The sequence below is a fragment of the Sinohyriopsis cumingii genome, chromosome 5 (assembly GCF_028554795.1).
Source record: "Sinohyriopsis cumingii isolate HCF-2022 chromosome 5, ASM2855479v2, whole genome shotgun sequence".
NCBI lineage: Eukaryota > Metazoa > Mollusca > Bivalvia > Unionida > Unionidae > Sinohyriopsis > Sinohyriopsis cumingii.
Genome location: NC_142965.1, coordinates 49,867,150 through 49,880,569, shown reverse-complemented (window position 1 = coordinate 49,880,569; position 13,420 = coordinate 49,867,150). Strand labels below are relative to the sequence as shown.

At 33.1% G+C, this 13,420-nt stretch overlaps 1 protein-coding gene across 10 annotated transcripts in view; it reads right to left on the bottom strand.

The window, feature by feature from the left end:
- The window catches only part of LOC149799133 (peripheral plasma membrane protein CASK-like), a 397,425-nt gene that overhangs the window by 293,070 nt on the left and 90,935 nt on the right, over window positions 1-13,420 (bottom strand). For all 10 annotated transcript variants that reach the window (XR_016421088.1, XR_016421089.1, XM_089958206.1 and 7 more), the window contains exon 3: window positions 5,316-5,428. Coding sequence is in view for 8 of the 10 variants with exons in the window: in XM_089958206.1 (XP_089814332.1) it covers window positions 5,316-5,428 (113 nt within the window). In the remaining 2 variants the exon portion in view is untranslated. The remainder of the gene's footprint in view (window positions 1-5,315; window positions 5,429-13,420) is intronic.

Here is a 13,420-nt window from a genome sequence, read left to right as displayed (position 1 = left end):
GGAAAGATGGATATAGTACATACATATAGATGGAAAGATGGATATAGTACTTACATATAGATGGAAAGATAGATATAGTACATACATATAGATGGAAAGATAGATATAGTACATATAGATGGAAAGATAGATATAGTACATACATATAGATGGAAAGATAGATATTGTACATACATATAGATGGAAAGATGGATATAGTACATACATATAGATGGAAAGATGGATATAGTACATATAGATGGAAAGATGGATATAGTACAGACATATAGATGGAAAGATGGATATAGTACTTACATATAGATGGACAGATGGATATAGTACTTACATATAGATGGAAAGATGGATATAGTACATACATATAGATGGAAAGATGGATATAGTACATACATATAGATGGAAAGATGGATATAGTACTTACATATAGATGGAAAGATAGATATAGTACATACATATAGATGGAAAGATAGATATAGTACATATAGATGGAAAGATAGATATAGTACATACATATAGATGGAAAGATAGATATTGTACATACATATAGATGGAAAGATGGATATAGTACATACATATAGATGGAAAGATGGATATAGTACATATAGATGGAAAGATGGATATAGTACAGACATATAGATGGAAAGATGGATATAGTACTTACATATAGATGGACAGATGGATATAGTACTTACATATAGATGTAAAGATGGATATAGTACATACATATAGATGGAAAGATGGATATAGTACATACATATAGATGGAAAGATGGATATAGTACTTACATATAGATGGAAAGATAGATATAGTACATACATATAGATGGAAAGATAGATAGAGTACATATAGATGGAAAGATAGATATAATATATACATATAGATGGAAAGATGGATACAGTGCTTACATACAGATGGATATGTGGTTTGTAAAGAGCTAGATCTTTAAGACAGCAATGTTAAGATAAAAGACCTTTAATTGAAAAATTAAACAAATATTTTTCTTTTAAAAGGGTTCATTATATTTGTTTGTGGAAACTTCACTTAGTTTTTTTCTTCCTCTGTTTTACCAAGATCTAGTTGCAGACTTGTCTCTTCAATAATTGTACATTAACAATGATGAAATCTAGATGTACTTAACTGATTTATTTATATTCCAAACTAAATTATTTTATAAGATTTATTTTATCCATTTACATAAATATGCCAAACAAATTATGAACTGGTATCCTATAATTAACATGTTGTTGAACCATATGTAAAAAATATGTAGCATGCAATATGTTGGACAAACACTTCAACAAGTTCCTAAGAGAATGAATAATCATCGCTTTGACATAAAAAATTATAGAGATCCTCAGTTTTCCTCTATTTCAACACACTTTAACACCAATAATCACTCTCTACTCGATTTTTCTTTCATGCCAATAGATACTGTGCATGGTGACATGAATAGACTCGTAAAAGAAACTTAATGGATTCATAAGTTAGATAACTTTGTATCCTAATGGCCTTAATGCCAATGCACTATATAAAATAGTATTAAATGTTTTTTATACAATTGATATCTTGTATACCCTTTATAACAATATAATTATATGTATGACTGTTAGTCTTTATTTTATTCTATTATTCTAGTATAATTATCAAGTAAACAACTGATTATAAACACTGATGGGGGTGCAAGATTTTTGGTACATCAATCACACCTGTCAAATAAATCTTGTATACCATATTATTAACAATTATCACCTAGTCAGTGTAAAATTGGCAAAATGCATCAAAACAATCTCTGACAACAAAATTTTTGCCAGCAAGCTCTGTGCATACTGAAGCTCACAAAATGTCCTTGGCTTGATTATGACCTGAAAGCAGGTGAACCCCATATACATAAAAAATATTATCATTAAAACATAACTGAACAGTTACAATGTAAATATTTTCTCTATTTTTCAAAACTTTCCACAAAATGTAAATATTCACATTATCATGTCTGTGTGACAATTATCAGACTACCCTTTCTACTGACTACAAAATGGAAATGAAGGACTCCGACACTATATTGTGTGAAACAAGATCAAAAGATTAAAGAAACTGCAAGTAGTTATGTAACAGAAGAATGTGATATATATAAAGACTAAATAAATTTGCTTTTACGGGCATGTATCTTGCAAACTTGAGTTTTCCCAGTCCAAGTCATAACTTGTCACCAGCATTTGGCAAGTGGATCTGTAAAGCACAGCATCAACGATGTCATATTGCCCTGATATCCCTTGTCAAAATAGATTTCATCCCATTGATTATACTTCTTCTAAATGTGGCAATTTAATAGCTACCTGTATATGTGTAAGTGAAACTGTCATTTTAAATTTATAAGATGAATGACAAAAGATCATATACTTTTGAATCCCTTCTCATTACCGTAAATATAAATACCTCAGAAATGACTTTTAGCATTTTAATATTTTAAATACACGTATATGTAGCAACTTCCATGCTGATATTCGATTCAGTGTTGGTATTAATAACTATAGCAAGAACTATTGTGAACATATTTATAATACCGTTAATGTCCCCATGAGTGCACCTTAGATGTTTATTGTATCGGTTTAAGCATAGGTCATTTAAATATTTAGAGTATTCATGGAAAGATGGATTAAGTGAAAATATACATAATCCCAACAAATAATGGACATTTACTTGGGCTCTCAGAAACAAAGTTTACAGAAAATCAGGATGAAAATTTCTTGTATATCAATAACTATGATAAACATCATTGTAGGAACAAGAAAGCAGGAGGAGGTTGGCTCTTTGTGAATGTAAACACTGGAACAATTGCTAAAAAAAGAGAAGACTTGAAAGACAAGAAACAGAAACCATCTGGCCACAGATTACTTGGAAAAAGCTAAACCCATGTATGTAATTGGTTTCTGTTGGCAGATCCCCATATCAATGTTATTTGATCTTAATCATCATATTCAATCAGCATAACTTCATACATGATCCTGAACCAGGTTATTCATGGCAGGATGTACCATTTGGTTCAGCTTCTGGCTTTACTGTTCTTCAGTGTAAGCATCATGTCCTTACGGCGAAAGACAAAAATACCAGTCAATCTTTACTAAAGTTTATTTAGAAGAAATAAACTTTAGTGAATTATATGAAAAGAAAACTAGTTATTGGTTATAATAATAGTCTTCGTTTTCTATTAGGTCTTCCTAGATGGAACAGTGCCTCCAACATGTTTGTAAACCATAACTTATTCCGTTTTGATGAAGCAATAAGAAAGCATGTGTTCTCAAGGATGAAAAGAATATCTAATAGTAAGAACTGTATCTTGAAATCTCTATGGAACAATGACATTTATTTCAATTCTCATATTATTAGTCAGGAAACAAATCAGTCCTTAAATGTGCACCTTATTTCATTCTTAACGATGCAGTGCACAGTCCTTTGTTGTAGATGTGTCTGTATACTTGGACATAAGATATCTATGATCTTTTGTGTTTAAAATACTTTTACTTTATATCTATATTTTAATTTTTATCTATGGACTATGTTGAAAGAAAAAACTTATCATCTTGTCTCATCTTATCTTCTAAATATTGACAATTTGTTTAAATTTATTTTAAATTCTGAACATTTTGTATTCAATGCTGCCTTGCAATATTTAATGCTGAAGACAACATTTCCTAATTAAGTCTACAATGAATTGTAGCTTTACTAAGACCCTGAGGCTAGGAAATTAAATAATTAGTCGTTGCAAGGTATACTAAACACTATGTGGCTGGACATTTGTTCCAATTGCTGACCTTGACTACAGAGTAAACACTGACTTCTTCAACTCAAAGACAGCAGAGTGCATTCTCAAATACATGTGTTGTAACACAAAGTCAGCAGCACAGGACCACACAAATTGCTCTCCCACTAATGCACAACAAAGCTTGTTATGTATATTTAATTTATATTGTTTGTTAGTTTATATATATATATTTCAATACATGTTTTTGTAATGTAACTTTGTATGTTGGACTTGACCTTGTCCAAAATTGAGATCATTTCTGCTTGACCTGAAATGACTTTTTTGCTGTAAACAGCTAATACACAGTAAATTTATTCTCTATGTGTATGGGTTTAAAATCTGAATTATTGTTAATAGAAGTAAATATGTTTGTTTGGGTCTAGGTCTTGGTTTTGGAATTTCATTAGTGTATTTGGTATATTCCAGTTTCTGGTTTCAAATAACTAATATTTTTATTTTATAAACATCAGAATCACTCTAGAAGGGTTATTTTCCATTAGGTAATAGTTCCTTGTGTAGAAAATGCTAATTGTGACCTGAGGTTAAGTAGAGAACTATATAATTTTGTAACTGAGATAACTTTTTAGTTGTGCTTTTAAAATCTAGCACTTTCAAAATGTATGCTGTATCCAGTTGAGCTGGAATTTATTTCTTCAAATATTTTATATTTCTGGAAATAAAAAAAAATGCTCTGATAAAATTCTTACAGACATTCACTGGAATTCATAGTGAATTCAAACCTGGAATTATATTACTGTGATTCAAATATATACTACAGGCACATCAATTCTAAGAGCCACAACAGACACAACTTCGCCTTCAGTTTTGGATTTATTTTGGACTTCTACTGGATTTTATTCAGGACTGTAAATTATTAGGACTTGTGTCTGTAATTCTATGATTATTTCAGGCTTTGACTTGTAATACTGTAAGTTCCTATTTATTACATTCTTACTCTGTATTCTACAAAAATAAATTATTTGTTGAATTTTATAAAGTGCATTCATTTTCACTTTTTTCTGTTACTTTTTTTAAGAGCATAGACACATAACAAACCTGTAAACCAAAATAGAACTTTTCTACTGAACTGCCCTGTACAGAACAGTCCCAGGTGCAGGAAGCATTATCTAATATTATTAATGAAATGACAAATGATAGATGTATAGATGGGCATGGTACCATATGTTCTTTCTTATAAGTCAAGTCCAACTGCAAACTGCAAAGACCCAGATCTGCTGTTGCATGATGTGCCAGTAGATCTGAGTCTTTGCAGTTTGTTAGGAGTAATCAGTAGAACAAACAATATAGGCCCTGATCTCTAGGTGAATTATGCTACTGCTGTTTGCAATCTGACTTGACTTATAAGTGAGTATACAAGGTAAATCAGTGACCTAAGTATATTCTTGGTCAGCCATCAGCTGAAATTTTGAATATACAACTAACTTTTGGTGGCAGATGAGTATGAGGATTGATGTACTTGATGCAAAATATGATAAAACTATTAAAGACGGTCTATAACCTTCTGTACTGAGTCCAGGGCTGGAGGTGAATTTTGCCACATCCACTATCTTTACTGCAAACTGCCTCTTTGTCTCCTTGTGTAGACATCTTCTAACCACACTAAAAGGACCTCTGAAAAAAAGAACATAGATAAAATATTTCATTGATCTAAGCTGCAGCTGAAACAAGTAACCAGTCAGCTGGACAAAACTGTCCATGCTTTTGGCAATTGACAACATGGTTCCATATTAGTGCATGATACACCCAAGTCACAATGTTTGGTACTTTTGCATGAACGTATGTCTTGCTATTAATTTCTTAAATATGTCTGTTTTCTGTCCAAAAAAGAGCTGCTGCCTCCAGCACAATATCATTATACCTCTATTCTCAAAAGAAACTTAAAAGTATGCTAATACATGTATATTGTCTTAAAAACAGAGAAGTCACTGTGGCCTTGGTGACACTCTGATACGAAACATTTGACCATGACCACGCAACCACCCACTATGAGGGCTGTTTTGTCTCCTCTATTAAATTTAGGTGCCACATTTAATAACAACCTGTTTATGGAAACAAATTATAAAAACTTGATTAATAAATTTCAACAATTTATGAAAGAGCTAAAAACAATTCACCATGGGGTTTTGACCTTTCATCTTTTTATCTCCAAAGATGCTACACATGCAATAGTAAATTACCATAGGAACATTTCATGATTTTTCTAAACATTTTTAGCAACTTACCCAGTGTGACCCTGACCTTTGACACTTTTTAATCTCAAAAAAAATTCAAAAGATTAATATATCCTGTGTCAACCTTCTTTGCAGTATATGATAACAAAATATATCTAAGGCAACAGTAGATACTCACAGATAAAAGAAACAAATACTTAATCAGTGAGCAGATACTTAAAATTTAAAGAATGCCCCTGCCACCTTGACCTTTGACCTCATAGGTGTTCAATCTCTAGAGAGGTTGCTTCCAACTTCATGCACTGAAGGTAATAACCCTCTCATATAACATGCCAGCAGTCTTAAAAAGTTTATGCTGCATGAACAGTTGGACAAAACCACAGATAATATTTCTTTCTATAACAACTATTACAGGTGAGACCAAAAAGATCCAGCAAATGGGACAACACCTTTAATTACAAGTAAAATTATGTTAAAACAGGTAATATTGATATACTCTATTCTAGTCTGACAATAAAATGGAGGAAGATGAAAATGTGAAAATGAAAAACAGTTGAAACACGTGTTATTTCAATAATTGCTTAAAATGGATCCCTGTTTGCTTTTTGGCATGCTTGATTTTTTATTTAAATTTGCATTTCCAAAAACTAAAATGGGGGTTATGTTTTGAATTCTAAACCATCAGATTCTACAATTGTTGTATCAGATATATTAGACATTTTAACTGAGGAATGCATGAACTCGGCACAAGCAATTGTTGCCCATGTTTTAGACAGTATAATTTTTTGTCAGTTTCAACCCTAACTAAAGAGAAAAAACCCAATGGCAACTCACAACTTAAAGATTTGATTGTGCTAATTTAACTGTACATGTTAGTACTGTTTTTGTTTTTACCCAATTAAACACAATTTTGTCATGTAAATTTATTTCTTTACTCATCTGAATTTTAAAATACCCAATAGACAGAAATAAAGGTGAGTAACAGCAAATCAACAGAATGCTTATCTGGGGCTCTGCTCACTTATAAGTTGTTTCAAACTGCTAACAACACAGATCCTGATCTGCTGTAGCATAATGTGCCAGCATATCAGAGTCTATATTTGTTCTACTGGTCACTCCTAACAAACTGCACAGACCCAGATCTGCCAGCACATTATGCAACAGCAGATCTGGATCTGTGCAGTTTGAGTATATATTGTATACAGCTTGTAATACATAATACATGGAAATACTAGTTACCTCCCGAAATGATGCTAAATAGTTTATGCCTTCTAATATTTTATGACCTATATAGTACCATATATTGACTACTTAAAAGTCTATCTAAAAACAACATAGGCCCTGATCTGCTGTCACATAATGTGCTGGCAGATCTGGGTATATGTTGCTTGTTCCACTGATTACTCCTAATAAACTGCATAGAAACACATATACCCTCACATAATGCAATGGCAGATCTGGGTCTGAGCAGTTTCTTGCTGGACTCAACTTATATGTGGGTATATTCTCTTTCAATCTTAAATATATCACCAGATTATCCAAAATAGTTTTAAATTTTGGCAACAAATAGTTTATCAATTGAGGAAACAGTATTTTCTATCCCAAGAAAAATGATTATTGTTGGCATTTACTGAATTACTTTCAGCTACACAATGCTCTGTTGGGAACAGGTCAAAATAGCTAATTCACCTTCCAATGGGATAAATTCAACAAAAAAACAAATAGTTCACATTAAACAGATTAAAACATTGATGTGCTGCACTTTAATTTCACTGCTGCACAAACTGATACAAATTTTGGGCCAAATTTTATTTTAGTTGGAACCTGGACAATAAATTTTAATGGAATTTATTTTCACTATCTCATTCTGAGAACACGAACTAACTAGAAATCCTCTAGTAATGGTATCATAATCATGCACACATCAAATACTTGTCAGAACCATGCCTCAGGTGTACTTAATGGAGTATCCACATGCAGTCAATATGTACAATTGCTTCCTTTCTCTGTAGACCTGATGATCAATTTCTTTTTATGTTCAAATTCAACTTAAATAATTGCAAAACTAAACATGAAGATAAACCATTAATTAGTTTTTATGGTCAAGTTCAATTTAAATAATTACAACATAAACATAAAGAAAACAATCAATTTGTTCTTATAGTGAAGTTTAATTAAAAAAAATACCAAACAACAGCAACACTGTAAGCCATCAATCTTAATTTCCACATGAGCCAGTGTAATCATTTCAGCAGACAAAAGAAATATTTATACCATGGAGATCTGATCAACAAATAGTAATTATGATGTGGATCCATTGTCAGGGAAACCTTTTACAGATGCTATTGGGGACCCTGAGTGGCCGAGTGGTCTAAAGCGCTCTCCGTTACGGATCACTGCCATCTCACCTCTGGCTGCGTAGGTTCGAGTCTCGGATTCGGCCAATGTGGGTATGTGAGAAAGCTTGCGAGTAGCTTCTCGAGGATCGGTGGTTCTTTCCAGGGTTTTCCCGGGTTCTTCCTCCACCATTAATACTGGCCGCCATGTATAGCCTATCGTGTGCTGAAAAATGGCGTTAAACCCTACAACAACAACAACAACAACAGATGCTATTTCTAACCTGAAGAGTAATTCTCAATATTCCAATCAGTCTGTGAATTTTTTTGGGTCATTTTATTTGCAAAAATTTTCCAAGTTTGGATCATTACAGTTTTAAACAGTAAAACGATAGTTTTATATCGTTTGAAATCATTACAGGATTAAATGATCATGGCTGGGTATTTTTCAACGAGTTAGTGATTAGGCAACAATTTACACATCAATAAATACCCAACAATGATCATTTAACCCTGTTAATTCAAATTTACTTTCTTTCTGTCATCGTATCAGCAGATTTCATTAACAAAAGCATTAACTTTTAGGTAGCTCAAAGTTTTCTTTCATTAGCCTCTTCACTTCCAAAGAATCCACAGCCTTATCTTCATTAGCCAATTAGTTGACTTTTATGTAGTAGTATATGGTAGAGTGTCAGAGTGGTCATGGCGGTAATCTAGAGAGCTTGTTATGATTATTTTTGTCATTTAAAAAAATGGTTGATGCGGTTTAAAACAGATGATTCCTGTTTGTAACATTATACTTGCATATGGCATGCATTGTTATAGCATTCATTTTTCATGCTTTCTGTGCATTTCAATCTTTCAGAAGCAATGTCGTGTCTATTTTAGTGATATCCCCTGCTCGTCATATCACCCTGGCCTATAACTGCTGCTGGAACATGTTATCAAAGTGAAATGCAATAAATTCTGAAGATTGGCTTGAAATACCTGCCATATGCCTTCTTCGGCAAAAGGAGAGAGTATTGGAGTGCAAGACGGTCTGTGCAATTACATTGTTTTAACTTCTAATGGGAGATTTTAATCTGAGTTTGTAAATTTTAACAGGAAATCATGGGGGGAGGGCTTATTGTTGTTATTATAATGGTGTAATGCATTTATATAGATAAAACTTCACATAAAATGACTTGGTGGTTGTTGTTGTTTAATGCCATTTTTCAGCACAAGATAGGCTATACATGGTGGCCAGTATAAATGGTGGAGGAAAACTCTGGAAAACCCCGAAAAGAACTACTGACCCAACAGAAGCTACCAGCAAGCTTTCTCATACCCACACTGGCCAAACCTGAGACTCGAACCCACACAGACAGAAGTGAGATGGCAATGATCGATAACAGTAAGCGCTTTAGACCACTTGGCTAATCAGGTCCCCTAAAATGACTTGGAAACAAGGAACCAAAAATAGTCCACAAAACTTATCAATGTGTAAATAATTCCAGATCAGTATCATATGACCGTTTACATCCAATCCAATTGTAGAAAATGTGGTCGATTCATAAAAATTGTAATTATATATACATGTATATATATTCTGAATAATTTTCTCCACTTCTTGCAAAGGTATCAACAAAATCTTGAGTTTTGATAACTCTGGTAAAAATCTTGTCTTTCTGCCTGACACGGTTTTTTGCTGTTTAAAAGTAACTGATCTTTAGATCTTCACTGCTATTTGTTAATGTGTGTGTGATTTGGATTTTTAATGTAGCTTTAACAATTTTTCTGTCATATCGCTACGATGTCGGCAGTGTGGCAGTTTATAGTGATGTCTAGCACTGGGGCATCATGCCACAGACATGTGGCATGATGTCCAACTCAGTCACATTATCCTGACACCGGGCCGACCAGTCCTAACACTAACCTGTAAAGGTTGAGCACCAAGCGAGGCAGCTGTTAGTACCATTTTTGTAAGTCTTTGGTATGACTTGGCCGGAGATTAAACTGTTTGTTAATGAATACTAAACTCAAAGCTATAACTTTCCAAAAAATTTCAGATACTTATGTGATGATTCTCCCCAAAACTGAAAATGGAAAGCAATCTATACTGTGTGCACAATGTGACAAGGCATGATCCAAGCATTGTTGACAGGGATGGAAGACTGACTGACAGAAGTTTGACCCAATTCTTCTGCATACATTTTATTTACATTCTTAAAAGCCTTTCAGTTTGTATCCATAATGTATAACAATGGAAGCATCATTGAGTAGCAATTTTTTTTTACTGATTCATCAATACATACCATATATACTCACTTATAAGTCGAATCAAACTGCAAACAACAAAGATCCTGATCTGCCATAGCATAGTGCACCTGCAGATTAGGGTCAATATTTTTTGCTCTAGTGATTACTCCTTACAAACTGCACAGACCCAGGTCTGCCAGTGCATTATGCAATGGCAGATCTGGGTATGTGCAGTTTGCAGTTGGATTCATCTTATAGGCGAGTAAAGACGGCACACTGATAACATCTGAGAAGATATACATTTGAAATTTCTGATAAGAAATATGAATTTTATTATGAAGTTCATGTTCAAGGCCATTCTTAATGAGTCATCAGGAAATAAAGCTGCCAAAATGTTTTAATTGAAAATAAAAACCTAAGTAAATGAATAATTAAAATAAGCAGTTAGGAAGTATGATTTAAACCAAAGAACCTCATTAAAATCTTTGGATACCAAGCTGTCGTCGCTGTCAGCTAAATACCACAACATAATGTGCATTTTACATTAAAGCATTTAGATAAGAACATGTCTGACCATGTCCAAATCAGCTTGATAAGATAGACAAGGATTGTTCTCAGTTCTTTTGAGTCAGGGATTGTTCTCAGTTAATTCAAGTCAGGAGTTGTTCTCCTTTCTTCAAGTCTGGGATAGATCTCAGTTCTTTCAAGACATGGTTTGTTCTCACTTCTTTCAATTCAGGGATTGTTCTCAGTTCTATCAAGTCAGGGATTGTTCTCACTTCCTTCTTTCAAGTAAAGGATTGTTGTTACTTCTGTCAAGTCAGGGATTGTTGTCACTTCTTTCAAGTCAGGGATTGTTCTCAGTTCTATGAAGTCAGGGACTGTTCTCACATCTTTCAAGTCAGGGTTGTCTCAGTTCTTTCAAGTCAGGGTTGTCTCAGTTCTTTGAATAGGCTCTTCCAGACTCATTGGTGGTGTGTGGGGTTCAGGGGCATTCATTTTAAAAGAAGGCTTACTGTACTTTGTGGTCTTTACCCTTGGTATTGCTGCCATTAGTGTTACTTAAACTCGATCTACAAGGTTATGTCTATTGTAACCAGAGGCTCCAGAGAATTTTCTATAGGGGTTTTCACTTAAAACTTTACTGTCGCCAACAAGAACACCCTTTCCAATGCAAAAATGAAAGGTTTGATTAAAAAAATGGTTTACATTAATGATGAAAGCATAAAAACAGCAAACAAATATGGTGCAAAGATACATCTTTCTATCTATCATCATCAAGTGAATGTTCAGGTACAGGAATGGATTCTAGAAAACATGCAAGCGAATCAATGTGGGTGTAGACATCATATCTACCGAAAGGCCAATTCAACTTTGCTGAACAGTATAGCAACTTTTTAGAAAAAATTCACAAGCTTTAAGCAAAAATTAAACCAAAGGAAAACACTGTGAAAGCTAAATTTCAGCAAGAAAACTTGATGTAAGCAAATGTTTAGCATAGTACGGCAAGTTTTCAGATGAATTCTGAAAGATTTTAGCCAGACTTCATGGTCACGATCAACTCACACTGATTTAAGCATTCATACCAACTTCCAAATGAACAAAATTTGTGAGAGCAAAACAGTCAAAAAACCTGGAAAAAAATAAAAAAATAAATATGCATTATTACGTGACCGCACTTACTGAAAGCAGGACTTGAGATGCTTGTTCCACATACTTGTACTAAAAATAGTGGTATGCCCTTATAACCAAACCACCTACTTTTTAGCTCTGTTGTATGGACATTAATGGTCTTAGTTTGAGAAGGAAAAAACCCATTTAAAATCAAATCAAAAAATAAAAACAAACAACAAAAAGGGTCTGATGATAAATACATTATAACAGTGTGCGAGACTTGATCCCATTCTGCTGGGACAACAACTAGAGCAAGTGACACCTGACATGAAAAAAATGTGCAAGCCAGATAGATTTACAAAATTAAATTATCTGTATTGACCCCTCAGTGTTGATAATTACATTAAATAATCACTGTCAATTATTTCCACAATCTATGGAACTTTTATCCGCCATCTGAGGTGCTAGTAGTGACTACATGGGAATATAGCAAAAGAAAAATCAATTTAGTTCACTGCTAGAAAATGAGATTTTTTTCTCTCCCAATTCTAAGAGGAACAAAATACATCAGTTAGTGTAGAATAAAGAAAGGGATGTAGAAATAAATTATTTAAAATGAAAAATGATTGCTTCAAAAAAACATGGCAAATATGGTACGTGAGGAATATGTATAATTGTCTTTGTGACTGGAAATGATTTTTATAAACCACAATGTAGACACACAATCCCCTTTAACTGAATTCATATAAAGAAATTACATGTATCTGCATATTAATAAACAAAGTAAAACATGGTGTATATACTGAATGGCCTATCTTAATTTAAATAAAATACAATTTAGAAAAATATTCTACATTGCACAAGGACTGATATGGAGTGGGGAAGGGGCCAAATGTTTGGTATATATTTAACAAGTTTGTTGACAAATGGCTGTTTTCATTTAAAAATACAGAAAAATACAATCACTGCCCAATAAACAAAATAGATGATCATTTTAAATTAAAAAGACTCAAATACAGTAATAACCTGCTTTCAAACTTACCCTTCCAGGTGTTCAAGCATAGTTATGTCTATTGTAAGTTGCAGAAAAGCATACTTTGCACATAAAAAGTGTAATCTATCTATTACTTGTCATAATTACAGTACGCTGTATGAAGAATGTACTTTTATTTTTGCAACTAACCTGGTTCAGCAGCTGGTCAAAATTCTTGTCATAAATGAACAATTGTGGATTAGAACAAGAA